The 26,812-nt window shown below is 52.0% G+C and overlaps 1 protein-coding gene across 2 annotated transcripts in view; it reads right to left on the reverse strand.

The window, feature by feature from the left end:
- The window catches only part of CCDC57 (coiled-coil domain containing 57), a 107,031-nt gene that overhangs the window by 68,654 nt on the left and 11,565 nt on the right, over positions 1–26,812 (reverse strand). The window contains exons 4-12 of one of the 2 annotated variants that reach the window (XM_082678084.1): positions 24,856–25,270; positions 23,565–23,673; positions 15,387–15,488; positions 13,800–13,957; positions 13,561–13,635; positions 12,039–12,239; positions 6,043–6,201; positions 3,885–4,047; positions 3,351–3,485 (exon numbers count right to left, since the gene is read on the reverse strand). In XM_082678084.1, the coding sequence (XP_082534210.1) occupies positions 3,351–3,485; positions 3,885–4,047; positions 6,043–6,201; positions 12,039–12,239; positions 13,561–13,635; positions 13,800–13,957; positions 15,387–15,488; positions 23,565–23,673; positions 24,856–25,262 (1,509 nt within the window). In that variant the 5' untranslated portion in view covers positions 25,263–25,270. Of the gene's footprint in view, positions 1–3,350; positions 3,486–3,884; positions 4,048–6,042; positions 6,202–12,038; positions 12,240–13,560; positions 13,636–13,799; positions 13,958–15,386; positions 15,489–23,564; positions 23,674–24,855; positions 25,271–26,812 lie in introns of those variants that run through there. The other variant, XM_082678085.1, reaches the window with a different exon arrangement.

The raw sequence follows: 26,812 nt of genomic DNA on the forward strand, positions 1-26,812 counted from the left end.
GTTATATAGCATGACCTGAGCTATATGAACACAGTATGGGCACAGGAACATACATGAGATATGGAGATAGAGGTGGCTGGAAGGAAATACACTAAAACATCTGAGTGTCAGACAGACACGATATGTTCTCTTCTCTGTTCCAAGCGATGCTGGCTCACATCTGCAGAGCTCACATCCATCCGCAGTGGGCCAAGCATTCCCAGGGGTACCCCTCACACAGATGAGGAAACAGAGACGCGAGCTCTCAGGGGCCACCTGACCACACACAGCCACACGCTGATGACAGACAAGCACACGGCCTCCATGGGTCTGACCCGGCCACGACGCTCAGCCCTGGCATTGAGCAAGCACGTGACACACGCTGTCACCAACTTCCCACTAATGCACCACGGGGGACCCAAGAGGTCCGGCCAAGGAGGAGTTGAGCTGGGGTGAACCTTGGGCCCACCTGACTCCAGAGAACACTGTGCTGAACTAAAATTGTAAAATTTCTGCAGTGGCCACATATTTTTACTTTCAGAATGAAGCTATTTCTTCTGTTACTCACAGTTCCCAACTTTTCAAGCCACCACTGGCTCTGCTATGCACCTGCTCTGTCTCCTTCCAGCCACTGCTCTGGCCCCACTGCTCCTGCTGCAAACACCCGACCTCCCTCTCTGTGCCCACTGGGCCATTTCCCACCCTCTCCGTGGCAGGGCCTCAGGCTGCTCCCACTAAGGCAGACAGCAGTGTGGTCGGGGCCGTGAGTGTGCAGCTGGCTGGTGCTACTCACATTCTCCCTCTGCCACCTGTGGGGCAGGGACCACTCCTCTCAGGTCCTCAGCTTCCTTGTCCTGAACAACAGGATCCACCTCAAAGCCGCAGTGCAGCCCAGTTGCAAGGCGAATCCTCTGCCCCTGCGGCCGTGGCTGCGTCTCTGCCCTGGTAATGCCTGCCCGACGGTGGTGCCTTGGTCTCCGTGGGGTGATCACCACGGCTCTGCTGAGGCTCCGTGCTCGGAACTAGTACCAAGCGAGGGAGAAGATGTGGCCAAAGCCTAGAGCCTGTCCATCTGAACAGTGGAATCTGTGATGGGCTCATCGCTCCCCAGGAAGCACAGTGTCTCGCTCCCTGGCGGCCTCTATTTCTGACTTCGGTGTATGACAGATTCCCTCACTGCTCCTACCTTAGTGTTTGCCAAGGGCTCACCCCTGCAGAACTCAGCACCAACTGCTGCCCGCCCACACCTGCCGCTTTACCAGGTGGTCACATCCTTAACCTGTTCCCAGCATTAAGGCCCCCTACAGGAGCACAGGTGTTTTGCTATTAGCTGCAGGATTCAAAAAACTTCATTCCATTGGGTCAGCCAGGAACTTGTGCAGCATTCTGCCCCACCCTGGGTCCTGGCTTGGAAGCCACATCTCTGTCAAGACCGCCACGCCAGCTCACATTCGCAGGTGCCTCCACTGCATCTCCCCACTCTGCATGGATGGGCGGGGCACTTGTTTCTGACCCCTAGACCATTTCTAAAGCCCCTGTTTACTTAACAAGGCAACCAGCCATGAGAGGCCTCCCTGACCAGCCGAGCTGGTGCTTGGAGACACATGTCTTCTTTTAATTGCCAGCCTGGGGGGAAAATACGACAACGAAAAATTGGGGTGGGGGCTCATTGATAAAAAAAAAAAAAAAGAGGCATTTGCTTTCTCTATGTGTCCTAGGGAAGGCACCCATGCAGAGACCACCTGCTGTGAGCCCCCAGGACCACAGGTGACTCTGGAGGCTGGGGTCAGCCCCACCTGGGAACACCGGTGCTCCCAAACCTGACGACTGGCTGACAGGTGAATCTCCCCAGGGGCTTGTTAACAGACTCGTCTTTCGGAGCTCAACCCCTAAGGCATCGGGCCTAGTAGGTCCTGCTGGGACTCAGAGGGGTGTGTTTCGGAAGCTCCTGAGGTTTCTGAGGGTGGCCAGATTGGGGGCTGCGCAGTCACCTGTGCAGAGAGGACAGTCACTGCCCACATGGCATGGCTGGCAGGAGCCCACCTCCACCAGGTGAACGCTAGGTCAACCTAGCACCAACTGCGGGCAAGTGCCAGCCACAGAGGTCGCAGTGAGGCCCCAGGGCCCCCTTCCACCCGCAGTGAGCACGAGTCCTCCCAGCAAGGACACATGAGCTACGACCTGCACTCCCGCACATAGGCACAAGCAGGGCTGGGTGGACACCTGGAGACGCAGCTTGTGCCACATCCATCCTCCCTCTGCAGGTGGACAGCTGGACAGGTGGGAAGAGGCCAGCACCCCTGCAGACATCCTAAGGATTTCAGTGGCTCCATTATCCTGGACGACCGGGTAAGTGACTTTCCACAAATGGACAGAGGTCAGACTACTGAAACAATGGGCCATTGAACCAGGAAGGTCATGTCTGAGACAGGCTCGGGCTGCGCTCTGCTGGTGCAGCTCTGGAAGGCACTTCTCCTTGCGGGTTGCCCAGATTTCCTAGCAGCCCGGTGACAGGGCTTCCCTCTGGAGGCCTGGATGGACGGGGGACAAGGCAAGAGGCAAGGCAAGACATGGGCTGTGTTCACTGTAATGCCAAACTCTAGGCCTGCGCCAAGGGTCCCCCTCAGTGGAAGCAAATGCCCCCTCTGCAACTCTGAGTCAAATCCTGCCACTTCTGGCTTCAGGTTTTACTGGCGCTAGTCCTCGGCCTGCAGACACAAGGCTCTGCTCTCTGCCTCTGTCGTCACATGGCCTTCCTCCTGTGTCTGTCTTCATGTGTGTTCTTTTCTAAGAACACCAGTCCTATTGGGTTGGGCCCACCCTGCTCCCATGTGATGTCATCTTAACTAATTCCATCCATAAAGACTCTATTTCCAAGGAAGGTCCCATCCCGAGGCACTGAGACCGGAACATGTCTTTTGGGGCCACCATTCAACCCGCAGGCATCCCACAGTATCAGGCTCTGGCCAGTGCAAAGCAGTAAGGAAGTCTGTGCTTTATGAGAGGAACGGCCGTCGTCGCATGTTGCATGGCTTACTCACCACGTATGAAGAAGTGTGTTTTGGGATAAAGCTCTAACCTCTTGGTTCTTCGTGTTACTGTCTGCCACGGTGCAATATCTGAATTTGGGGTTTTTTGATATTTCAGATGCTGAAGATACAAAGATTGAGTGTAGACTCCCATTAACTGGTTGAGGCTCAGCCTCACCCTTGTTTGTGCAAACAGTCATTTTAAAAGAAATAGGGCTGAAAAGACCTGCCTCCAGCGCTGGTTCTATCTGGCATATTTTCCCTCTGGCTGGGGGAGTGGGTGTCTCCAAGGGGCTTGGGAGGAAGAGCCGTGCGGAGGCTCAGCAGGAGGTGGCCCCTCACCTGCGCCTCCTCCTCAGGGTGGAGTCTGCGTGTCCGCAGCGCCTGCACAGCCTGGTCTCTCTCTCGGGTCACGGCCTTCAGCACCACCTCCTGGCCACACAGCACCCGCTCTGTCTCCTGCAACTTGGCAGCAACCTGGGGAAAACACAGACTCAGTTCATCCTGGGAGGATTACAAGGAAGCAGTGCCACCTTCAGGGTCCAGACCAGCTCCCCATCCTGCGGGGAAGCAGACAGCAGACACTCGGGTGAGAAACCCCAGCAAATACGTGGCCATCAGAGCCGGCAGAGCACAGCAATCGCTGATCCAGCTCCAGAGGCAGCTGCACTGGCCATTAGAGAAAGGCTATGGGCAGAGACTCATCTTATCACTTTAAGTCCTGTTGTTATAAATCAAACTGCTCAGTGAGGCTGAGTGTTTTCAAATGCAAAGAATAACTCAGTGAGGGCCCAAGCCGGGCTCCATGCACCTCAGTGGACGTTCCCAGCCCTTCCTCCTGCAGAAAGAAGTCAGACAGCCCTGGGGAGCAGAGACCTGGTCTCTGGCCGCGGTTAGGCCCTGAATCAAGTCCTCAGCCCGCCGGTACTGCTCCCGCTCGACACCCTCGCAGCGGCGCTGCCAGTCCAGCTCCAACTGCACCTTGTCACGCTCCAGGCTCTGCTCCCTCTCTACTGCCAGAGACAGCTGCTGTTTGTACCTGCGGGGGTGAAAACCACCAACTTGAACGTTTTCCTGAGGTCCCTTTGGGCTGTGACGTAGCTGAGGTGGGAGGCGCTCCTCCTGGGCCCCCAGGCCAGCCGTGTTCACGGGCTTGGCTGACACCTTCACACAGGCCCAGGTTCAGAGAGGAGCAGGCGGCCGGGTCTCCCAATACTGAGAAACCCAGCACTGTGGGAGAGGAGGTCAAACTCAGTAAGAGGAGACAGGAAGAAAGGCAGCAAACTCAGACAAACAAGAAAATGGTTGCACTAGAGAAACGCGAGAGGGTTCACAGCAGAGCAGACAGAGCTCGATAGTCAACAGTGCGCTGAAAGGTCAAACAGAACTCAGAAGACCAGCGTCCATCTACCAGGGGGCTGGGAGAAATCAGAATGGAAGGAGGAAATAACCACGGAAATAGGAGGAAATCCACCATGGCTGGAGAGGGATATGCGCCTTCTGCCTGAAAGCTTCCGAGTGCTGGACAGGAGGGGCTTCAGACGCCATGGGGAAGGTACAGACCGCCGGCTGGGATGGAAGAAAAGTGCGTGGGGGAGTGAACCGGACCCGCACGAGGCTTCTCGTCAGCCACACAGAGCAATGCAGGGTGAAGATCGCTGGAAGGCCTCTTCCCCGGTGAGCAGGGCTGTGACCAGGGCGGGATGGTAACACCTTCTACAGGGGACACCAAGTAAGGCTCCATCCTGCCCACTGCAGGGAGATTCTCCTGCTGGCCGTGCTGAGAGGACCACGTGGCCAGGACAACCCCGGCTGACAGCCGGCAAGGAAACAGACATCAGACCCACAGCTGCTGGAAGTGACCTCTGCCGACAACCTAGATGAGCTGGTAAGGGGAGCCCGAGCCTCAGAAGAGAGGGCAGCCCGGCCGACACCTTGATTCCAGCCGAGTGAGACCCACTTACTTGGGGGACCTGGCTGCCACAGAAACAGACCCTCAACAGAGGTGATGTAATCAGCAGAAAAATACTTTAGAACAGCTACTGTAAATATGTTCAGAGATTAAAGGCAACCACACACACAATGAGGAGAGAAATGAAAAGTGAAATGTCTGAAATAAAAAACCCACCAGGCTTCCTGGCAGCTGAGACCTTGTGGGGAAAGCCTTAGAGGCTATCAAAAGAACATCAAATTAAAGCAAAGGAAACAGGAGAAAGACAATAGTAAGGATAAGAGCAGGTATCAGTGAAACTGAAAACAGAAAAACAATTGAGAAAAATCAATGAAACCAAATGCCGGCTCTTTGGAAAGATGTGTAAAATGGATAAATCTCTAGCTAGACTGATGGAGGAAAAAAGAGACAATACAAGTCACCAGTATCAAGAAGGAGAGAGGACACTGCTGCAGATTTGACACATATTAGAGGGACAATAAAGAAATACTATAAACAATTTTATGCCAATAAAGTCAACAATTAGATGAAATGGACAAACTCATGGAAAGATACAAATTACCAAAAGCGACACACACACACAAAATAGAAAACCTGAATATTCAAATAAATATCCAAAGAAACCAGACACAAAAGACTATAAACAGTAGGATTCCACGCAGATGAAATTCCAGATCAAGAGAAACCCACAGTGACAGAAAGCATCCTGGCAGGTGCCGAAGTGGGAGGGGACTTCGGGCTTCGGGTTTTACATCCTGACTGTAGTAGTGGTTATACTGCTTACTTATGTACATATTTGTCGAGATTCATCAATTGTACAGTTAAAATTGGGACATTTATTATATTTCAATGATTTCTCAAGAAAGAGAATATTATCTTTAGCCAAGTGCTCATTCCAACTGATAGGAAAAGACACTAACAGTCAGACAAAAGACCTCAGAGGTGATTCCTGACACAGGACCAAATGGCACACACACTTTTACAGCCCTGGTGCAGACCGAGAACCGCGCTCTGTGGGAAAGGCCTCCTCTGACCACCCACCCCGCCGCCCCATCTTCATCCCCTTCCCCCACCACATGGTACCTTCCAATGTCCTGCTGGCATCTGGCCAGCTGTGCCTTCAGCTTCACCTCTTCTTCCTGCAGCGCCTGAACCTGGAGGTCTTTGGAGATCATCTCCTTGGAAAGTTGAGCAATCTGGGCATCCCAGCCAGATTTTAGAGCTGATGCATCTTCCCGAAGTCTAAACAAAGAAGGGAAGCAACGTGAATGTGGGCGTGATTCTCACTAGAGCTCTCTTTTACAACAAATACACACACACACATGCACACAGCCCTCAAAGGAAATGCTACAGATCAGGGTCTCTTTCACACTCATCGGGGCAGAGGCTTCCTTGCCTAGATTAAGAAATGGTCCAACCCAAGAAGAAATACACACCCATCCCTCCCACCAACCCAAGCATCGACTAACACCTGCAGAATGCCAAGCCCACGCCAGGTGCGCGGGGAAATGTGTGCCAGGGCGTGTCTCTCAGAGCCAATGGTTGTTTTTTTTTTTGTTTTTTTTTTGCGGTACGCGGGCCTCTCACTGTCGTGGCCTCTTCTGTTGCGGAGCACAGGCTCCGGACGCGCAGGCCCAGCGGCCATGGCTCACGGGCCCAGCCGCTCCGCGGCATGTGGGATCCTCCCGGACCGGGGTACGAACCCACATTCCCTGCATCGGCAGGTGGACTCTCAACCACTGTGCCACCAGGGAAGCCCGAGCCAACGGTTTTGAACCAGTGAATTCTGACTCACCTGGGCACCCCTTGCCATGCCCAGCAGAGCCCTTCCACATAGAGACATTCAACACATATCTCCAAATTGAACAGCAAGATAAGGTTCTACAGAAACCCTTTACATTCCTTGGAAGAATCACCAAAAATATGATAAATCTCCCAAGAAGAGAAACTTTAGAAAGAACACCTAACAATATTGACTAGAGTAGCCATGATATTAACCACACAAAGCTCGCAGGGTGGTCACCTTATTTGCAGCCCTGGCCTGTTTCCCTCCTAATCTGCACTCAGCATGCTGTGGGGTAAATGCTGTGATCACTCACTGGCCACTGCCCAGAGCCACAGGCCCACAGGTGGGCCACGGAGTGCAGTGCAGAGGTGGACGAGCTGTGGGAAGGCAAATGGCTGTCAGCCGATAAGGCCTTGGATCAAAGTCCCGAGTGCAGCTGCCCTGAGTCTCAGACAAAGCTCCATCCGAACATGGGCAGAGATGGGAAGGAGAAGGGAGCAGGTTCCCTCGTGGGAAGCTTCTTTAAACATTTCAGCTTAAACAGGCCTAAACGCCAAGGCCGGTGTGCTGGGGTTTTTTTTTTTTAATAATTAAAAAATATATATTTATTTTTATTTTATTTATTTATTTGGTTGCGCCAGGTCTTAGTTGCGGCTCGTGGGCTCCTTAGTTGTGGCACGTGAACTCTTAGTTGGGGCACGCATGTGGGATCTAGTTCCCTGACCAGGGATTGAACCTGGGCCCCCTGCATTGGCAGGTGGATTCTTAAATCACTGCGCCACCAGGGAAGCCCATATAATTTAAATGAATTACTTCTAGCACAGTATGTCCAGAGTCATACTGACTCTTAACTAAGCTCATCCTAATATCACAAGGGGCCACAAAAAAAAGTTGGAAACTGCAGAACTTGTCCAGCTAAGACACAGTGCTGGTGTCAGAATGGGGGCTGGAGCTGCTCCCCTCCGGGTCTGCCCAGCACCCTCTCTCTGGGGCAGCACCTGCTCTGGTCCCATGTAGTTGTCGGGGTGAGAAAGTAGCAGGTGGGGGCCCAGGAACCTGTGACAAAGCTGGCCCCCAACCCAGGCACCGACCTGGAGCCAAGTCCACACCGGGAAGTGTGTGCGGGTGGGCTGGTTGCCCACAGCATCCGGGCTTCACCCTGGCTGTGCCCCACCAGACACTTAGCCCTGGAGCCTCGAGTGCCCCATGTCTGACGTGACAGAGGGAAATGAAAGGCTCTCCTCCGATCTGTGTGTCGCTGGAAGACGAAAGAACACGAGATGCCTGGCCTGCCCTGGAATTCCAAAGCACTCCTTCCCCTCTACCTACTCAATTGCAACTCTGCTCCGAGGCCGAAGGACATCGGCTAGGAGGTGCTTTGTAACTGGACCTTATCTGATTTTCCGGGTGGGAAAGAGGAGCAGCTGGCGGCCCTGGGAAGTCAACTGCCCAGGCCTCACACATCAAGCAGGACATCCAATTTGAGCTTCCCATTACAGTCCCTGATCTGATTCTTCGTAATTCCATGTGTGTTGGGCTTCCCCAACTATAAGAGAAGGTGCTGGAGCTCGAGAACCATATTTTTAATTCTAACGAATTCCCATGAGATGATCTGCACACAGCAGGCTTTGCATGTGTCCATGAATGGGACCCTGGTTCCTGCTCCACTTTGCCAAGACCAAGCCAGCACAAGCAGGCCTGTGTTCTGGAGAGCAGAGAGCTCGCCCTCACTGAGTCCTGGCCTCCGACCAGCATTCGGACCAGCGCTGCCCAGCACTGGGCCATGGGCCACATGGGGCTCCCAGGCATGTGGCCAATTTGAATTGAGATGTGCCTTCAAAACTTAGCACCAAAAAATGCAAAATATCTCAATAATATTTTTTTCAGGCAAGTTTAGTCATCCTTCTTCAATAACTTTATATTGATTACTTATTAACGATATGTAACAAGATGGCATTTTGGTTAAAGTAAGTCCCCTACATATGAACCTTCAAGTTGCGAAGTTTCAAAGATGTGAACGTGGAGCTTACTAATGAAGACCTGATGGAATTGGAGACCCAGAGAAAGGACGAAGAGAAACACGAAGATGAAGAAGTAACTGAAGAACTGAAGAGATTCACGACGCAGGAAATGGCAAGGGATTTTCTTTATTTGAGGAGGCACTGATAGTATTTGAGGCACAGGACCCAAACGTAGAACGGTATACGAAGGTTGCAGCAGCCGTTCAGAATGCAATCCAGTGCTACCATGTCATCTATGACGAGAAAAGAAGAGCTACGACCCAGACATCACTGGATCGTTTCTTTAAGAGGGTAGATAGAATTGAACCCAGCAAGGAACCAGAACCTGTGCCATTAAGGTCACGTGTAGATGAAATTGCAGCTTGCCCTCCATCTCCAATTGCTGACGATCCTTCAGCTCTACCGCCTCCCACCTCATCTCCCTCCTCCAGTCAGTAACTGTTCTTGCCTATTCACTTGATGCCAGCCCCTGTATGCCAGCTGTTGTACTGTACTACTGTACTTTTCAAGGTACCATACTATAAGATTAAAAATGTTTTATTTTTTGTGTTTGTGTGTTTTTTACGTATTATTTGTGTGAAAAGTATTATAAACCTATTACAACCTATTACTATATAGCCTATTGTGTTAGTTGGGTACCTAGGCTAACTTTGTTGGACTCATGAACAAATCGGACTTAGGAACGTGTACTCGGAACGGAACTCATCCATATGTAGGGGACTTACTGTATACTGAGTTAGATATAATGTTATTGGAGTTAATTTTTTTTTTCTTTCTTAAAATATTCATTTATTTATTTGGCTGTGCTGGGTCTTAGCTGTAGCATGCGGGATCTTTTTAGTTACGGCACGCAGGATCTTTAGCTGCATCATGTGAACTCTTAGTTGCAGTATGTGGGACCTAGTTCCCTGACCAGGAATTGAACCCGATCGTTGGGAGCATGGAATCTCAACCACTGGACCACCAGGGAAGTCCCCTGGAGTTAATTTCACCTATTTTTTTTTGCATCTTACCTCTGGGTACTAGGAGGTTAAAGTGCACCATATTCCATGTGATAGGTTATACACCTGCACGGACACACATGGTTCTCACAACACTGTCTCAGGTCATCATTTCTCTACTCTGCCATCCACAAACCAATGGTCTCAGGAAAACTATCACAAATAGGCCCAAAGAGACAGCAAGCTCACAGTATGGGCCGTTTTGTTGCTGATTTATAAAGAGTATGTCTGGGAATGAAAAGACACTGATACAGACACTAAGACTTCTCCTGGGAACCCAATGATGCTGCTTGTCATGGCCACTTGACTGGTCCCACGGAAGAACAGGAAGGAACGCAAGGGTGGACATGCCAAGAGGTGAGAGCAGAGGAAGGAGGCCTGCCTGCAGGAAGTTCTGTGCACCCGGATATTGGGATCTGAGTCGCCATCCGTGAGAAGGGCCCAGGGAGAGCCTGTCCAAGCGGAGGAGAGGCTGGGGAAACACATGCCCGTCAGACTGAGCTGCCTCACCCCTCCAGCTACCGCTGCCTGCGTTTAACAGATCAAACAATACAACGTGTGACTCTAAGGAAGCTATCCTGAATAAATTTTAACTTCCTGGTATTTTATAGTTTAAGAGCCATTTTCCCCGTAAGTAGAAATATAACTTGGCAGAGAATTCTCTGTAAAAAAAAAAAAAGACAAATATTTTCCAAACAAAGGAGAAAAGCCAGTTGCTAAACAGTAGGCTCTATAAATGACTTATTTATCTTCATTGCCTTCTGTAAACACAGCTTCTCTAAAGATCACTCCCTTACCGGCCGCCAAAAGGCTGAGTTCAATTATGACTTCAGTTACAGTGGCCCTTTGCAGACACCAGGCACAGTGGGACAGAGTGGCTTACATGTCATGGCCTGTTAAGATGCCGAAAAAGAAAACTGGGTTTAAAAAGAAACTAGTTGGGAATTCCCTGCAGTCCAGTGGTTAGGACTCTGTGCTTTCACTGCCGAGGGCCCGGGTTCAATCTCTGGTTGGGGAACTGATCCTGCAAGCTGCATAGTGTGGCCAAAAAAATAAAAAATAATTGTAAAGAATGGTTTTTGATTTAAAAAAACAAAAAGAAACTAGTTTATGGAGAAACTAGAACCTTTGTGAAAAATGGTGCATCCACTGTGGAAAACAGTTCGGCAGGTCCTCAGAAAGTTAAACATAGAGTTACCGTATGACCTACAACTCCACTTCTGCGTACATACCAAAAGAACTGAGAAGAGACTTGAGCAGATATTTTTTCACCCATGGTCATAGTAGCACTAGTCACAGCAGCCAAAAGGTGGAAACAACCAAAATGGCCATCAGCAGATGAACTGATAAACAAAATGTAGTTCTATACAAACAATGCAACGTTATTCAGCCTTATAAAGGAAGGAAATTCTGACACCCGCTACAACGTGGATGAACCTTGAAGCCATCACACTGAGTGGAACAAGCCAGTCACAGAAGGACAGACACTGTAGGATTGCACTCATGTGAGGTCCTTAGGGTAGTCAAATTCACAGAGACAGAAGGTAGGATGGTTGGTGTCAGGGGCTGGGAGAGGGGGATGGGGAGTTACTGTTTAATGGGCAGTTTTAGTTTTACAGAGAAAAGAGTTCTGGAGACGAATGGGGTGATGGTTGCACTACTGTGAATGTACTTAATGCCACTGAACTTAAAAATGGCTAAGATGGTAAATTGTATGCTATGTGTATTTACCACAAATAAATAAATGCACACATTCATACATACATCCACACATACTAACCACATACTTTCAAATAAAGGAAAATGAAAAAAGAGAATGGTTAAAAACAGTGACGGAGGGGCTTCCCTGGTGGCGCAGTGGTTAAGAATCCGCCTGTCAATGCAGGGGACAGGGGTTCAAGCCCTGGTCTGCGAAGATCCCACACGCCGCAGAGCAACTAAGCCTGTGTGCCACAACTACTGAGCGTCTGCTCGAGCCCACAAGCCACCACTACTGAAGCCCACGCGCCCTAGAGCCCGTGCTCTACAACGAGAAGCCACCGCAATGAGAAGCCTGTGCACCGCAATGAAGAGTAGCCCCCGCTCGCCGCCAACTAGAGAAAGCCCACACGCAGCAACGAAGACCCAACACAGCCATAAATAAATAAATAAAATTAAAACAACAACAACAACAGTGACGGGAGCTGCAGGAGTGACTCCCAACAGCCTGTGCCCACTTCCCTTCATCTGAAACAGGTTAACTAGGCAGCCAGGCCCTCAGCCGCAGCTCACTTGTCAATGGCGGCGTCCTTCTCCTTGGTGGTGTCCGCCTGCCTCCACTCAGCCCTGCGGAGCTGCACCTCGAGGTTCTCGCAGTTCACCTGCAGCTCCAGGGCCCTGGCCTCTACCGCCTGCAGCTGCTCCGCATGGGCGCTCTTCGCTGCCATCAGCACCGTGTCCCTCTCCCTGGCCAGACGGTCCAGCTCCTCATGCCTGAAACACAGTGAGGTCCCCAGTGGCTCACATAGGCCCTGCTCAGGACCCCCGAGCCTAGAACCTTCCTCATTCTGCAGGAGTGCTGCATGAGTGTCCTCCTGAAGGGCACTTCTGCCCGCTTCTCTCTGCTCCTCACTCCTCACACAAAAACACTGACTGAGAGATTCTCAGACGCCGGGCCCCAGCCCTCCCAAGCTCACAGTCCATGGGAGAAAGACCCCAGAACATGTGCTTCAGTGAAGGGCCACCAGCAGAAGCCGTACGGACTCGGGAAGCAGAAGGCAGGTGTAAACTGCCCTGGCCTCGCAGCTACCCCATTTGCTGGGCTGCTTTCAACCCGGAATCTGAGGCTTCCCAGAACTGGGGGCCGCGGGATGCAGGCTGCATGTCTGTCCTTCGCTAGAGATGCCAAACCTACTGGAACTCTGTCAACAGAACATTCGTCTCGAAAATACACTGTTGGGTGTCGCTGACAGCTGACATGATGTCCATGATGTTTTATGCTTTTATTCTATTTGGTTTCGATGAAGAGTAAAAAGCCCTAAAAAATGTAATTCCACATGATTTCTTTCAGATTCCATCAGCATTGTTCAATGAGATGGTTAAGCCTTATTTAATCAAGTCGCATGCCGTACTTTTCATTCCAATTACAATCAATCTTCATCTTACTCACCTTGCAAACTGTTGAGTATTTTCCACCTTCTAGTAGCAAAAAACTATACTCATGCCAGTTGCTGTACCCATTAGTTTCTGGCAGGATATACCTTTCTTTTTCACCAAATCACAACAAAAGTTTGATCATGACAGCTAGTGAAGGGAGGGAGTTATTTCTGCACTGCATTATTCTGTGACCATTGGTTAGTTACTTTCAAAAGGCAAACACCAAGACTCCAGGGCATGGACACCCCAGCCCACACCAAGGAACCAAGGAACACAGGTTTCTTGTCACCTTGGCTCCGTAAATAATGCCACCTGGGCTGCACACGACTCTGCGGGGTCACGCAGTGTGTGAGGACACGGAGCATCTGTGTGCATCCTGCTCCCAAGACTTGTTTCAACGGGTCAAGTATATCGGCTCTAAGTGTCAATCTGGACGGCTTTCAGCAATTCATTTTACAAGGCGTGTTCTGTAATTCTCAGTGTTTTGATGATATTCCTCCAAACACACACAAATATACTAATTTGAACTGAAAAGTGAGGGGAGACCCTGGAAGAGCAGGCCTGACCCAGCTAACAGTCCCACAGAAGGGCTGGGTCTGCCCCCAAGGGGATCAGGGAACGTTTTCCCTACGCTGACACTGGAGCCAGAAACACTCACTTCCTCCTAAACGTCTCCTCTTCTTTTTTCTTGGTGAGCTGCACAGAGTGAAGTTTACCCTCTAAGTCTTTTATCCTGAAAGAATCAAATATTAGTGGAAAAAGCAGGTAAGGGGCTACAGCAAAGCCGGCCTGGAAAAAGCCAGAACAGGCAGATGCCTCCAGGCTGGAGTCCAGACCATGCAAAACATTGGGCGCATTGGCCACCTCCGCCCACAGGGAGATGGCGAGACTCCGCACCGGGCGTCCTTCACGGCAGCCAGGTCCCTGAGTTCCCAGTCTCTGTGCTGCAGCCTATCCTCCAGCTCTGCATTCACCGCCTCGGCGCTCTGCAGGGACTCCGCAGCCTTCACCCCGGCCTCTCTCAGGGCCACGAGCTCTTTGTTCAGCAGTTTAATCTTTGAAAGAGAAGAATTCAAAATAAGGATATAAGTGGAACAAACTGAGGTGCTAGAGGTAAGCCTTACCATTTTATCAGAACTGGGAGAGAAGGAAAACTGGAATTTGAGAAGCAATAGAACAGTGAGTCTCCTCACGTGCTCCCACAACCTTGAGAGCACGGGCCCCGTGTGAGTCCCCGTCGTACCCCAGCACCCGACTCGGGCATGATTTGATACTGGAATCACACAGCCAGATGGAGGCTGTACGAACGTGGCTCCCTGCTGAGTGACCCCACTCAAACCCCAGCCACACATTCAATTTTTAAATAGCTTCTCTGGGCCTCAGCTTCCTCGACTATAATGCAGAGGTGATGGTACTGCTGCCCCCAAATCAGTTCTGTGTATAACCTGTGATGCCCTCAAGGGGCAGGTGTTCAGGGGACCAGAACCGACTCGTGGCAGCTGGAGATGGGAGTGGGGCATGCCCTGGCTCACCCACCCCTGTCCCCTGCTCCTCTGACAGGAGTGCCCACTGCACTGTGAGGCACAGGTTGGCCCTGCACATCCCGCCTGCTCTCTCTCCCCTGGTGCTCAGAAGTCCTCAAAGTGGCCTCGGGGCGGGGGTGGTGGCGGTGTCACTGTGAGGCAGCCCCAGCCTCAAGGTCCTACTGGCCCTGGGTGCATTCCTCCAGGGGAAAGTCAGGGAGACTCCGCAGAGGGGTCAGGCAGGGCCTGGTGCTGCCCCCTGGACTGCAGCCCTGTGGGGAGGCTGGCAGCCTAGAGGAGGGACCTTGCTGACCACTAGTGCAGGGTGTCGATCTTACTACTAACACCTGGCTAGACGCTGCCCAGATGTGACCAGCTGGGGCAGCAGGGCCGGGCCAGGCATCAACCCTGCTTCCTTGTCCCCGGCACAACTCCCCCTCCCCTCCAGGCTGCTCCCTGTCTCGGTGCTAAAGGCCAGGCATGCGTGCTCCTCATGTGTGCCCTGGCCATGTTGGGGCCAGTGCTTTAGAGAAGTCCTGTTCACGGAGGGGAGCCGGCACCACGGCTGGGAGCACCAACTGCAGACAGGCCTCCTCCTGAAAACAGGGGGATGAGTGGCACCTCCTCACAGGCCCATTCCGAGGTGTCACGGGAGTACACAGGCCAAGGACAGAGTTTGCGGGGTGGTGGTTTCTCCAGAGGGAGACACTTCCTCAAGGTCAGGTAACTAGACCTGGACTGGTGGCACAAGCGTTCCTCTGGCTGGGCAGAGTGGCCATCACTCCTGACCGGGGCCCTGGCAGGCACAGTGGCAAGCATGTCACCTGCATGTCACCCCCAACTCTGTGTGGCAGAGATCGAGGCCCACGTACAAAGCGGGAGGCCTTCATGTGAACCCTAACTCGCAAGGGGCTTCTCACTTCTGCTGAGGAAATGATCACAGTCCGAGGGCGCCCTCTACCTTGAGCTCGTGTGCTAGGACCACATTGCTCATGCTGTCAGCCTGCAGGCGGAACGCGTGCTCCCGCTTTTGCATTTCAGATTCAAACTCCTGGAGCAGCTCCTGGAACAAAAAGAGCTGGTGGTGAAAAGAGCACGGTGGGGCCAGCAAAGACCCACTGGCACGCTGAGGGCAGGAGGGACGCAGAGGACCTAGCGGAGGACGAGGTCAAGAGTGGGACTGGGACCTGTAACGCTGCATGAAGGACATCGGAGGGCTCTTCCCACCGTGGACGTAGGTTTGTCCCTCTCCCCTGTGGTCCTGTGGGGTTTTGCTCTGCACAGACAGAGCTGCTAGTGGACCCACAAGGAGAGACACCAGGCCCATGAGCTCAGAAGCACCCCTCCCAGCAGTTCTGTTGTTGGTTCCGTCTATGTCTCTCTCTAAACAACACGCCACTCTTCCCTCCGCGCTACCTGCCGGCTTCCTGAGCAGCCCCACCCCACACCCCCGACACGGGGCTCACGGCTCCACTCCCCTGGCTGTGTAAGCCTCACCCACGGGCTGAACCCAAAAGTCCATAAACTATTACAACAATAAAGTGATTCACGGCTCACCCAACAGCGAACGATTATGACGGTTCCCATCTCATTTCTCCCAGAGTTTTCAATTCTCTGTCTCTCTCGCCGCCCCTTCTCTGGTTCTCTCCTGTTTCCTGAGTGGTGTCTGCTTCCCAGGACACACCCCATAATGTGACCCTTTCTTCTCCTGGGGTATGGTCCCTCCAGGGCCCTCAGTCTCCATGCCCATCTGGTCTCTCCCTGGGCTGCCTCACAGCCAGCATCCAGGCCCGAGACTCACAGCTCCCCTAGGCGGTCCTCGGTATTCCTGGATGCCCTCATCCTCTCTCCTGGTTTACTCCTGCTGGAAAGGACCTCCTTCCCCAGCTCAAGAGCTCCCATCAGGGTGAGAGTCCCACGATCCCCTGCCCCACTCGGCCTTCTCCCAGGGGGCTGGAGTGGGAGCTGCCCTCAGTTTCCCTGCCCCACCTCTCTCAGACTCACGGGCTTCCAGGTGAGGCTGCCAGCTCAGTCCTGTGACTGGGGCCACCCAGTCCTGGGGACCCGCCCAGCTCAGGCCCCCATTCTCCTGGCAGCCTCCTCCACTCCATCTCTTGGTTCTCAATGTTCTGAACTCAAAAGGGAAACAGAGGCAGCTAAAGGCTGACCCCTCGGCCCCGACACACAGCCACGCTGCACAGGGCTCGCTCAGTAGTTACACTCCAGTAACTTCCTGAGAGGCTGTTACCCAGCCAGAGGCATCCACACCCTCACACCCCAGGGCCCCGGGCTTACATCTCTTCCCCCAGCAGTGCTGAAGACCTTGTCATGTGTCTTCTGTCCCAAGCTAAGGTTGAGGAGTTTGGGCCAGGCTCTGACTCTACAGGTTTTCTGGACGTTTGCAGCACCTCCTCTTTGTTCCTCTGAAACCCCTTTTGCTCATGGCTCTGGGGGCCTTTCAGTCTGAAGTCCCCACCCTGAGAAGTGGCTATGATGTTTACTTGATAATCTGACACCTTCCTGTTCTCTGCGTATGTTTCTGGAATTTGTATTGTTAGATGAATCCTGGATTTATCCTCCATGTCTCTTAAATTCTCTCTTGGATTTTCTGTGTCTTTTTTCCATTTTCTGAATTAATTTCTTTATATATACTTTTATTTTTTTAATTTTAAATATTTATTTATTTATTTGGCTGCACTGGGTCTTAGTTGAGGCACGCGGGATCCCCGTTCCTGCATACAGGCTCTTAGTCATGGCATGGGGGATCTAGTTCCCTGACCAGGGATTGAACCCGGGCCCCCTCATTGGAAGTGTGGAGTCTTAATGATGGCCAGGGAAGGCTCTATACATACTTTTAATTGTCAAAATTCTTTCTTGTTATGATTGGCCCTTCCTCCTGGCATCCTGAGTTACGGATGCAAAATACACCCCTGGGGACACTGATCTCAGGAAGCCCCCACAATGTGCTCTTAGACACTGAAAATGAAGATATAATGTGATGAGTGGCTGGCTCTGTCCCCACCCCATTCCCAAGAGGCTCAAGTTCTCACCTTGGGGGAACGACACAGGAAGAGCCTCATGGGAAGGAAGGAAATAGCCAGCCCCTGCCCTGGGAGCAGGAAGGTGGCTACTCTCCCAGCCCATCCTCCAGGACTGGGCTGACAGGAGTTGCAGGATCACTGGCACTGCCTGCGGAGCCCAGGAAGCCACAGCACCAGAGCTGCCCACGCAGACAGCTAGACCAACACGGACAACCAATTGCCATGCCCGGGCAAGCCTAGCACGGGCAGGGCCACACCGTGCTGCCTCACACCTGAGCTGATCACACGGCGGCGGGTTTTAGGATCTCTGTCTCGGGAATCATCTCTGTCCTACCCAGGGTCATTTTCCCTGTTCCTCTGGGCCTCTTCTTATGTTGCTGGCATTTCTCTGTCTTGTAATCCTGCCTCAGTTATATGCTCCTACTCAGGAATGAGGCAATAAAAAGTTCACTGGGATGTTGAAATTAAAAAACACCTGCTATTCATAAGAGACTGTTACAAAAAGGGAAAGGAAAGGCACAGAATGGGAGAAAATTTTTCTTTTTGGCCACACCCCGTGGCATGCAGGATCCTAGTTCCCCAACCAGAGATCAAACCCATGCCCCCTGCAGTGGAAGCGCGGAGTCTTAACCACTGGATTGCCAGGGAAGTCCTGGAAGAAAACATTTGAAATATATATACCTAAGAACTTGTTTCTGGAATATATATGCAGAACTCTTAAATATCAGTAATGTAAAGACAAATAACCCAATTTTTTTAAGTACAAGAAAGCTGAACAGACACTTCACAAAGGATATATGAATGGCCAGTAAGCATGTGAAAAGATGCTTAATCTTTGATCATCAGGGATAAGCACATTAAAACCACAGTAAGACACTACTACACAACCACTAGACTGGCTAAAGAGAAAAAGACTGACAACACTAAGTGCTAGCAAGGACGAGGAGCGACTAGAACTCTAATCTGCTGCTGGTGGAATGTGACGCTACAACCATCTTGGAGGACAGCTCGGCAGTTTCTTAAAAAGTTACTCACAGCCGTAGGACACATCGCAGAAATTGCACTCCTGGTCATGTAGCCTGTGTCCATTCAAAGACGGCCAAGGATGCTCACAGCAGCCTCATTCGAAATGGCCCCAAACTGGAAATGACCCAAGTGTCCAAAATGTGCGTTGACAGAGAACGGAAAGAGACTAGCACCTCCACACAACACAGCACTGGCACCGAGAAGGAACAAGCTGCCAACTACATGACAACTAGGAGCCTCAGACACGTCATGGTGAGAGAGAAGCCAGACAAAAAAGGGCACAGTGCGCGGCTCCATTCTCACAGGACTCTCCGAAAGACAGATCTCGCCGCAAGCGGCAGGAAGCAGGCCAGTGGGGCCGGTGCCAAGGGTGCTGCTCCCTGACTGCAAAGAAGCACGTGGAACTCTGGGTGGCAGGAAAGTTCTGTCTTGGTTGTTACTCAAGTACCTGTGTTAAACCTTGTTGAACTGCACGCTTAACATGGGTGCATGGACTGTAGGAAATTACAGCTCAATTAAGTTGAATCTTCACAGAGCTGACTGAGGGCGCTGCTTCCCTAATGTCAGGTCTGCGCTGCAGACACCAGGGCCCACACAGCCGCCTTCCTTCTCCCCATGGGTAGTTCAATTTCTGTAAAGAAAACTGTGCTGAGCTTCTGCCTGGGGAAGGAGCTCCTGGCTGCTGGGCACTCCATCTGCACATGAGGGGGGTGGTTCGCGGCCCCAGATACAGACATCCACCTGCACGTGCATGGCCCCTGGTGTCCCAAGGCCTAACCTCTCTGAGTCTGTAGGCCCACTGGCTGCATTTCCCACAGGCCCGCTCCCCAGCTGCTGCCCCCGCCCTCCCCGGGAAGGCGCAGGCTCACTCATCCGTGTGCTGAGGCCCTTCTCCTGCTCCCGTCACTGCTGTGGGTTCTCACTGTCCTTAGTCCTTTATCGTCTTGTTTACAGTGGTGACAGGAGAGCAGACGCTCGTGGCTGATGTGCCCTATGGACGGGAGGTCTGGATACAGATGCAGAAATCACACACTGAGGGACAGAGTCAAACTGAAATGCACATCCTGGAAAGCACAGCGCATGGAGAGCCCAGCACACTAGCAGGATTCCAGGTTTCTGACCAAGTAATGAGGCCCCTGCTTTTGAAGAGGCTTGGACAGACTCAGCCTCCTGAAGGAAAGAGTCGGGGAAGGCTGAACCCAGCCTGAGCACGCCGGCAAGAATGGGCTCGTCTGCCTCCGCCCTGCAATAAACTCCACAGCAGCCTCCCTCCCCTCCTCGGAAGGTTGGGGGCCTCAGAAACACCATGCAGAAGTACAACTGAAAACATACTTTTTTTATCCCTTGAGAAGCAAGACGAAGTATAAGGGGTCACACGAGTAACCCTTGTTGGGATCAGAATATGAAAATCATTGAGATTCACTCCTAACGCTACAAAATACTGAAGCACTTGGTTTCTGCTCAAAGTTCTGCAGTCTGTGGCTGCCAGGGGGCAGGAAGCCCTCGCACAGGCAGAGCCTGGCCCAGACCAGCGGGCAAGCATTTAGTGTCCTTGGTGAGGAAACAAGAAAGCCACCACCCCTGCACGCGCTGCTGCGTCCAAGTCCACTCCCCATCCCCACTTCACCCCAGAGACACGCGGCTCAGGCCCGCCTCCCGACCACCGTCTTCTCTTGCTCCTGGGGGCCCCTCTCCTGCTAGTCCCCCACCCATGCCCCTGCCCTGTGCCAATGTCCCCAGCTCAGCCTGGATGGCTCCTCTGCCTACAGTCACCCTTTGGGGGTGCCCCAGGTTCCTAGCTCTGTACTCTGTGGCCAACCTGCTCCATCCTGACCTCCCAGTTTGTCCACCTGGGAGTGCAGAAACCACTTCCTATGCAGCCCGACCAAGCGCCCTCCCCATCCTCCCTGTGTGGTTCCCCCATCTCCAAACAGGGCAAGTCATCCCGCCAGGCACTCGGCCCCAAACCAGATGTGTCCTCAGCGCCTGCCTCTCACCCCATCTCATCTATCAGCGTGTGCACTGGCTCTGCCGTCTAGGTGTATCCAGAACCTGCCAGTGGCTCAAGCCCCGCCCCCTCACCTGGGGCTGCGACAGCCTCCTCCTGTCTCCCTGCCTCCCCAGTCCCACAGGCTGTCCTCAACCCAACAACAGAGGATCTTTTAAAAACTCAACTTGGCTCACAAGCCCCCAAGAGTTTCTCACCTCACTTGGAGCAAAGGCCATCCTCACGAGGGCCTGGGAGGCCTACACCGCTGCTATCTCAGCCCCCTTGAACTTGAACTCTGACGCCAACTGAAGGCGGGCTCACAAGTCCTCGTCTCAGGGTGCCCTTCCTGACCTGCCTATTAAAGATCAGCCCCATCCACCCTGCCTCCCTGTGTTATGCAGGTGACATCCCTAGGATGCTACAGCCAGAGCCTGTAATGTTCGGGTGTCCACTGTGCCCCCACAAGGGCCAGCTCACTCTCAGGGCAGGTGGGGCCCCCGCTCAGCCCTAACCCCAGGGCCCGGGATGGTGTCTGGCAAAGTCTATTTGTTAAATGAATAAATCAATAAATCACTGTTTCTCCTCCAGTGGCTTCTAATCCTGTGACTGCTAACCAACAGTGAAACACCTTAAGTCCACAGTCTACAGCTTACAAACTCAGCTCCCATCATCTTATACTTCTTTCTTGACAATAAAAATCACTATTACCATTGCATCAATTCTACCTTTGACAAGTCAATAATGAACACAAAGATCTTCAGAAAAAGGAGACGGGAAACCAGCCCAAAGGAAGCCCACAAAGCTGATGAGCACATAAGGCCCTTTCTTCAGTCACAGAGAGTCGGGCGTGGGCAGCACAGCCCTGAGGCTGGCGTGAGCCCCAGCTGTCCCTGAACCACACTAGGCAGCAAAGGCTGCCCAAGTTCCTGGCAGCAGCTCTGGATGGAGCCCAGAGCTGGAGAGTCCAGACGTCAAGTTTCCTTCCTTCCAGAGACAGGTCTGGTATAAAAACTCCCATCCGGAGGTGCCCTCCTTGTGGACAAGGGGGCTCAAAGCCTGAACAAGCCTGAGTCGGAGCAAGGGCTCTGAGTGTGGACAGGCTGGGAAGCCACCCACAGACCCAGCCCAGCGACCACAACTCCCACCAGGGCACTGCTGCCTCCAAGTGCCACTGACTGTCCTGCTAACTGGGACACTCCCACCACTGCCCAGAGCCCTTCCGAAACTCCTTCTTTGGAAGGGACTCCAATGCCACTTGAGGAAACCTCATGACTTAGATGAGTCATACCTGGTCTTGATCACTCAGCTCATGCCCCAGTGACCTTGGACTGTTTCCAAAAGTCAAACCCGCCCATAATGGAAAAGTTCTTTGGTCCCTGAGGATTCCAAAAGAAAGTCCTCTGCAGGAAATTTCAAATGTTCTAAGCGATGATGGCATCATGGACAGTAAAATTCAAGCTTCCAAGAGGGGAAGGAAAGGGCAGGGCTCCCTCCTCCACCAGCCATGGTTGGTAGATGCGGCCGTGCCTGAAAGCTCGGTCACAAGGACAGTTGTGTCCATGGGCGCCTTCCATCCTGATGGGTACAGCACATCAGGATGCCGTCCTATCTCAGGACACTGACGCTATGCTGTGGGACAGAGGGCCCAGCAGTCAGGCCTCAGTCTGCCAGCTGACAGGTCTGTCCTCCTTGAGAACCGCTGACCCCAGTGCCCGAAAAGGAACCAGCACAGGCAGGCACACCATTCACATCTGCCCAGTGGCACATCCACTGGAGAGACTAGGGGCCTAGTTCAGAGCTCAATGGCTCAGTCAGCCAATCACTCCAAGTCACTCAATCACTCCAAGAAGGGCAGAAGTGAGGACACAGACAGGTTGACTTCTAGATCCAGCTCCTCTCCAATATCACAGACACAGTCTAAAAATAAGGCGTGGGCTTCCTTGGTGGTTCAGTGGTTAAGAATCCGCCTGCCAATGCAGGGGACACGGGTTTGAGACCTGGTCTGGGAAGATCCCACATGCCGTGGAGCAACTAAGCCCGTGCGCCACAACTATTGAGCCTGCGCTCTAGAGTCCACGAGCCACAACTACTGAGCCTGCACGCCTAGAGCCCGTGCTCTGCAACAAGAGAAGCCACCGCAATGAGAAGCCCGCACACCACAATGAAGAGTAGCCCCTGCTTGACGCAACTAGAGAAAGCCCGTGCACAGCAACAAAGACCCAGTGCAGCCAAAAATAAATAAATAAAATAAATAAATTTATAAAAATGAGGCGTGAGTTGTTATCCTGTGGCAGGATGACAGTACCTAAGAGTTCTTGCACTGGAATTGTCTTGGACTCAAATTACGGCTCCGCCACTTACTGAGGGGGATCTTGGGCAGGTTACTTAATGTTTCCCCTATCTGGAAAATGTAGAACAAAATTGTGTCTCTGTTGTGTTGAGCGGATAAATTCACACACACGCACAAGGAGCTCCATGAGGCAGTTTCTATAAACACCAGTCACTGCTACGATGACACAAGCTTGGCACATCCTGGAAGGAGACCAAGGGTACCCACGTCCTTGCATACACGCAGCCCTGCCAGACATGGACTTCGGCCATAAGTGTGAAGGATATCCTTCACCCAGACCCCAACATAGCTGAGTCTCTGAGTGTAGGCTGAGTTTCAATGACACCAAGGAGAAATTTTGGTGACAGGTTTAAGTGTCACCTGTCAGCTGATACATCTATATTTAAACTTATTTACTGCTTTGTTGAAAGAAGTACAGTTATCACAACTTGAGCTCCCAGCTCTTTTCCACAGTAAATAACTCAAACTTTAACTTTATAATACTTTTTTCTAAAATAAATAAAGGAGGAAATGTTTATTCTATTTCCAAGGAAAGAGAACCCTGGGGGAGTTACTACAGAGGAAGATTTAGACACCCCATCACACTTCCCCACAGATCACCATAAAGTAGAAATCTGTGATCCCAGGATACCATACGGCTAACAAAATGGTCTTCTCCAACTGGTACAATTTTGGTTTCAGAGAGGGCGGGCAGGGTGGGCACCTGAGGAGGAACTGGACCCCACGCCCTACCTGCCGCTGCAGGGCAAGTTCGCTGTCCAGCTCCTCCAGCCTCCTTTCCAGCTTCCACTTCAGGTTCCCATACTGCTCCCGCTGCTGGTCCAGCTCACTGTTCCTGTCACTGTGTGAAAAGTGCAGTGTTAAGAAAAGTAACACTGAAGAGTCTCCAAACTACACAGGGTCACCTTTGCAAACATGAGGTGACAGGTCATGCTTCACTTTTGCGGGGGTGGCTTTGGCAGGACCCAGGGGACCTACATGCTGCACCTGGACAGGTGACTGCCTGCAGAAGAGTACGTGATGTGGGATCCAGGCTCTCACAACACAATTCCCAAAGTGCCTAAGATACAATCAAAAGTCACCGGTCATACCAAGAACCAGGAAAATCTCTACCTGAATGAGAAAACACAATCCACAGATGTTAACACCAAGATGACGCAGATGCTGAAATGATCTAACAAGGACTTTAAAGCAGCCGTCATAAAGATGCTTCAACAAGCAATTGTGCACAGTTTTAGGACAAATAGAAATCAGAAACTCTCAGCAAAGAAAAAGTAACAAAGAATCAAATGGAAATTTGAGAACTGAGAAGTACAATAACCAAAACAAAGGACACCCTGGTTGGGCTCAAAGGCCGAATGAACATGTTAGAGCAAAGAACCAGTGAAAAACAAAAGTTACCTGACCTGTTAATAGAAATAGACTGAAAAACATGAGCAGAGCCTCAGAGACCTGTGGATAACAAAAGATGTAACACTCACATCGTCATCACTGCAGTCCCAGAATGGAAGGAAAAAGAGGGTGGGGCCAAAAACGTACTTGAAGAAATAACGGTTGAAAATGTCCCCAATTTGGTGAAAAAGAATGGGCAGAAGACCTGAGGAGACACTTCACAAAACAGCGTACAGCACTTCAAGGCTGCAGCAGAGCGCGCAGCTGAGGCCTGACCTCCCTTCTCACCGTGAGCGGAGCCCACAAGCCTGACGGCAGCTTCAGGGTCTCAGTCGACTTGCCTCAAGTCAGCTCACTTAGTTTTGGATTTAATATATATTCCACACCATTAAAATAATCATAAGCTCAAATATGTTTTATTATAATTATACAGATTTGTAAATCATGGGGAAAAATTCCAAATAGTTGAACAAATCTCCACTAATTTCAGCCGCACTGGGACCCAGAAAAAGACATCCAGGTGTGGCCCTGCCTGCCTTCCCTTGACAAACACTGGACAGGTGGGCGCCGGGCAGCGCTGTGGGGCGGGAGGCGTGTGGAGGGTCGGGGAGTGGGGTCTGCTGGCCCTCACCTGTGGACCCGCTCCAGCTCTAGGCGGTGTTCCTGCAACCTCTGCTGGGACTGCTGCTGCAGATCCTCCACCCGCCGGGCCTCGCCGGCCAGCGCCTGCCTCAGCTTGGCCACCTCGATCTTGAGCTCGCTCACCTCGGCCTGCCTGGCCTCCTCCAGCCCACGGGCCCGGGCAAATGCAGCGTCGTAGCGCTCCAGCTCCCGGTCCCGCTCCTCCAGCACCTGCAGGTTGTAGACAAAGTCCTCCCGCAGGCGTCGCAGCTTCCCCTGTGCCTCCTCCAGCTGGCGCTGAGCGTCCTGCAGGGCTGCCTCCCGCAACTGGGAGTGCTGGGCCTGCAGTGCTCGCCACTCCTCCTCCTTGCGAGCCAGCAGGGCATTCAGGGCCTGCTCTGTGGGCGGGGGCAGCATGTCGGCAGCTGCAGCAAAGAGGAGGCAGGCAACGGGTTCACCGTTAGGGACCCTGTCTTCCACAACACACACCTCAGATCCCCAACTAAATGATCGCTGTCACCAAAGCAGGAGGATGCTCTGGCCAGTTACTGGCTTTCTGGTCACACTCTGAGTTCTGGAGAGCCAAAGGCAGCTCCCCTAGGCTCCAGCAGGGCAGGGGCATACTAGGCCCAGACCCCAAAGGCTCCTTCTACCCTATCCTCACCCTACAGCAGAGGGAACAGACAGTAAGTGCAGGATCACCGAGGTAAGAGAGGAAGGAAAGACAGGGAGTGTTGTTTGCTCACCTACAAAAGCTAGGTTCTTTAAAATAGTTTCATAAAGTGCTCTCCCCATTTTGCAAATAAAAAAATGAGGCCGCTCAGTAGCTGAGCTGTGACTGGCCCCAGGTGGCCCCTGAGCCAATGCCCCTTCCCACCCCCGTGCTCTACTCCTGGAGCTGGAATGCAGGCTCCCGGAGATTCACCACCCAGAAGCAGGCTCCTCTGTTCTTGTGTTTCCAGTCCATCGTGCACTGATACTTTTGTAAAACACAATAAAGTGCTAGAAAAAAAATGAAAATTACAAAAACGAAGATATATAATACACAACTCCGATTTTTTAATTATTAGATTCAACAGCATAAAACTACTTTGTCAAGTTGCCAACAAGTGTCTGAAGACCTCTTGCTTCCCGTCTCCACAGAGGATGGCCCACAAGGGGCAGGGCCGGTGAGGGTTGCTCCCCACCAGGGCACCTCCACCACTGTCCTGGTCCCATCACCTGGCAGAGATGGGGTGGATTCTGATACGCAGAACCGCTGGTGGGGGTGGGGGGGGAATCTCCTGGGCTTGACTTATGCAATGGGTCCGAGGCCATGGGTCAGGCCCTGCCAGCTACACAACAGGCCCAGAAGGCATAAAGGCTGGCACACGTACCACTGGCATCTTCTGGGGTAGAGGGTGGCATGTGAATGATGCCCGGCTCTGAGAGTGCTTTTCCAGGAAGGCCAGGTGGGGTCTGAGGCAGGCATCCAGCAGTGACTTTTGTGTATCATTGCCCCTAAAGAGTCTGAAATGTCTGATTCATTTTAAGTGGGTTTTTTTTTAAATGAAAAAGACAAACTGTCCCAGGCCATCTCAACCCACAGGGTCAATACACATTCATGGAAACCCTCTTGGGCAGAAGAACAAGATTTCAGGGGCCTGTGAAGACACCCTGCAGGTTGTGGAGGTTCCATGCAGCCCCTCCCAAGGGGCACCAGCAGCATGAATACTGGTCCCCCTTGGTCAATGTAAAGCAAATATCCACAAACTAACACAGAAACAGGAACAGGAGAACCTGAGGGTCTTTTTTAAAATTTATTTTTAACATTACATTTACAGCAAACACTCTCTAAACCAGAAAGAGGACTACTTTTTTTAGAGACATGAAGTTCATTTCACTCCTGAAATTACTGATAACAAAAACCAACAACAGGGGGACTTCGCTGGTGGTCCAGTGGTTAAGAAACTGCCTAGCAATGCGGC

Source organism: Grampus griseus (genome assembly GCF_964374135.1).
Source record: "Grampus griseus genome assembly, chromosome: 20".
In the NCBI taxonomy this organism is placed as follows: Eukaryota; Metazoa; Chordata; class Mammalia; order Artiodactyla; family Delphinidae; genus Grampus; species Grampus griseus.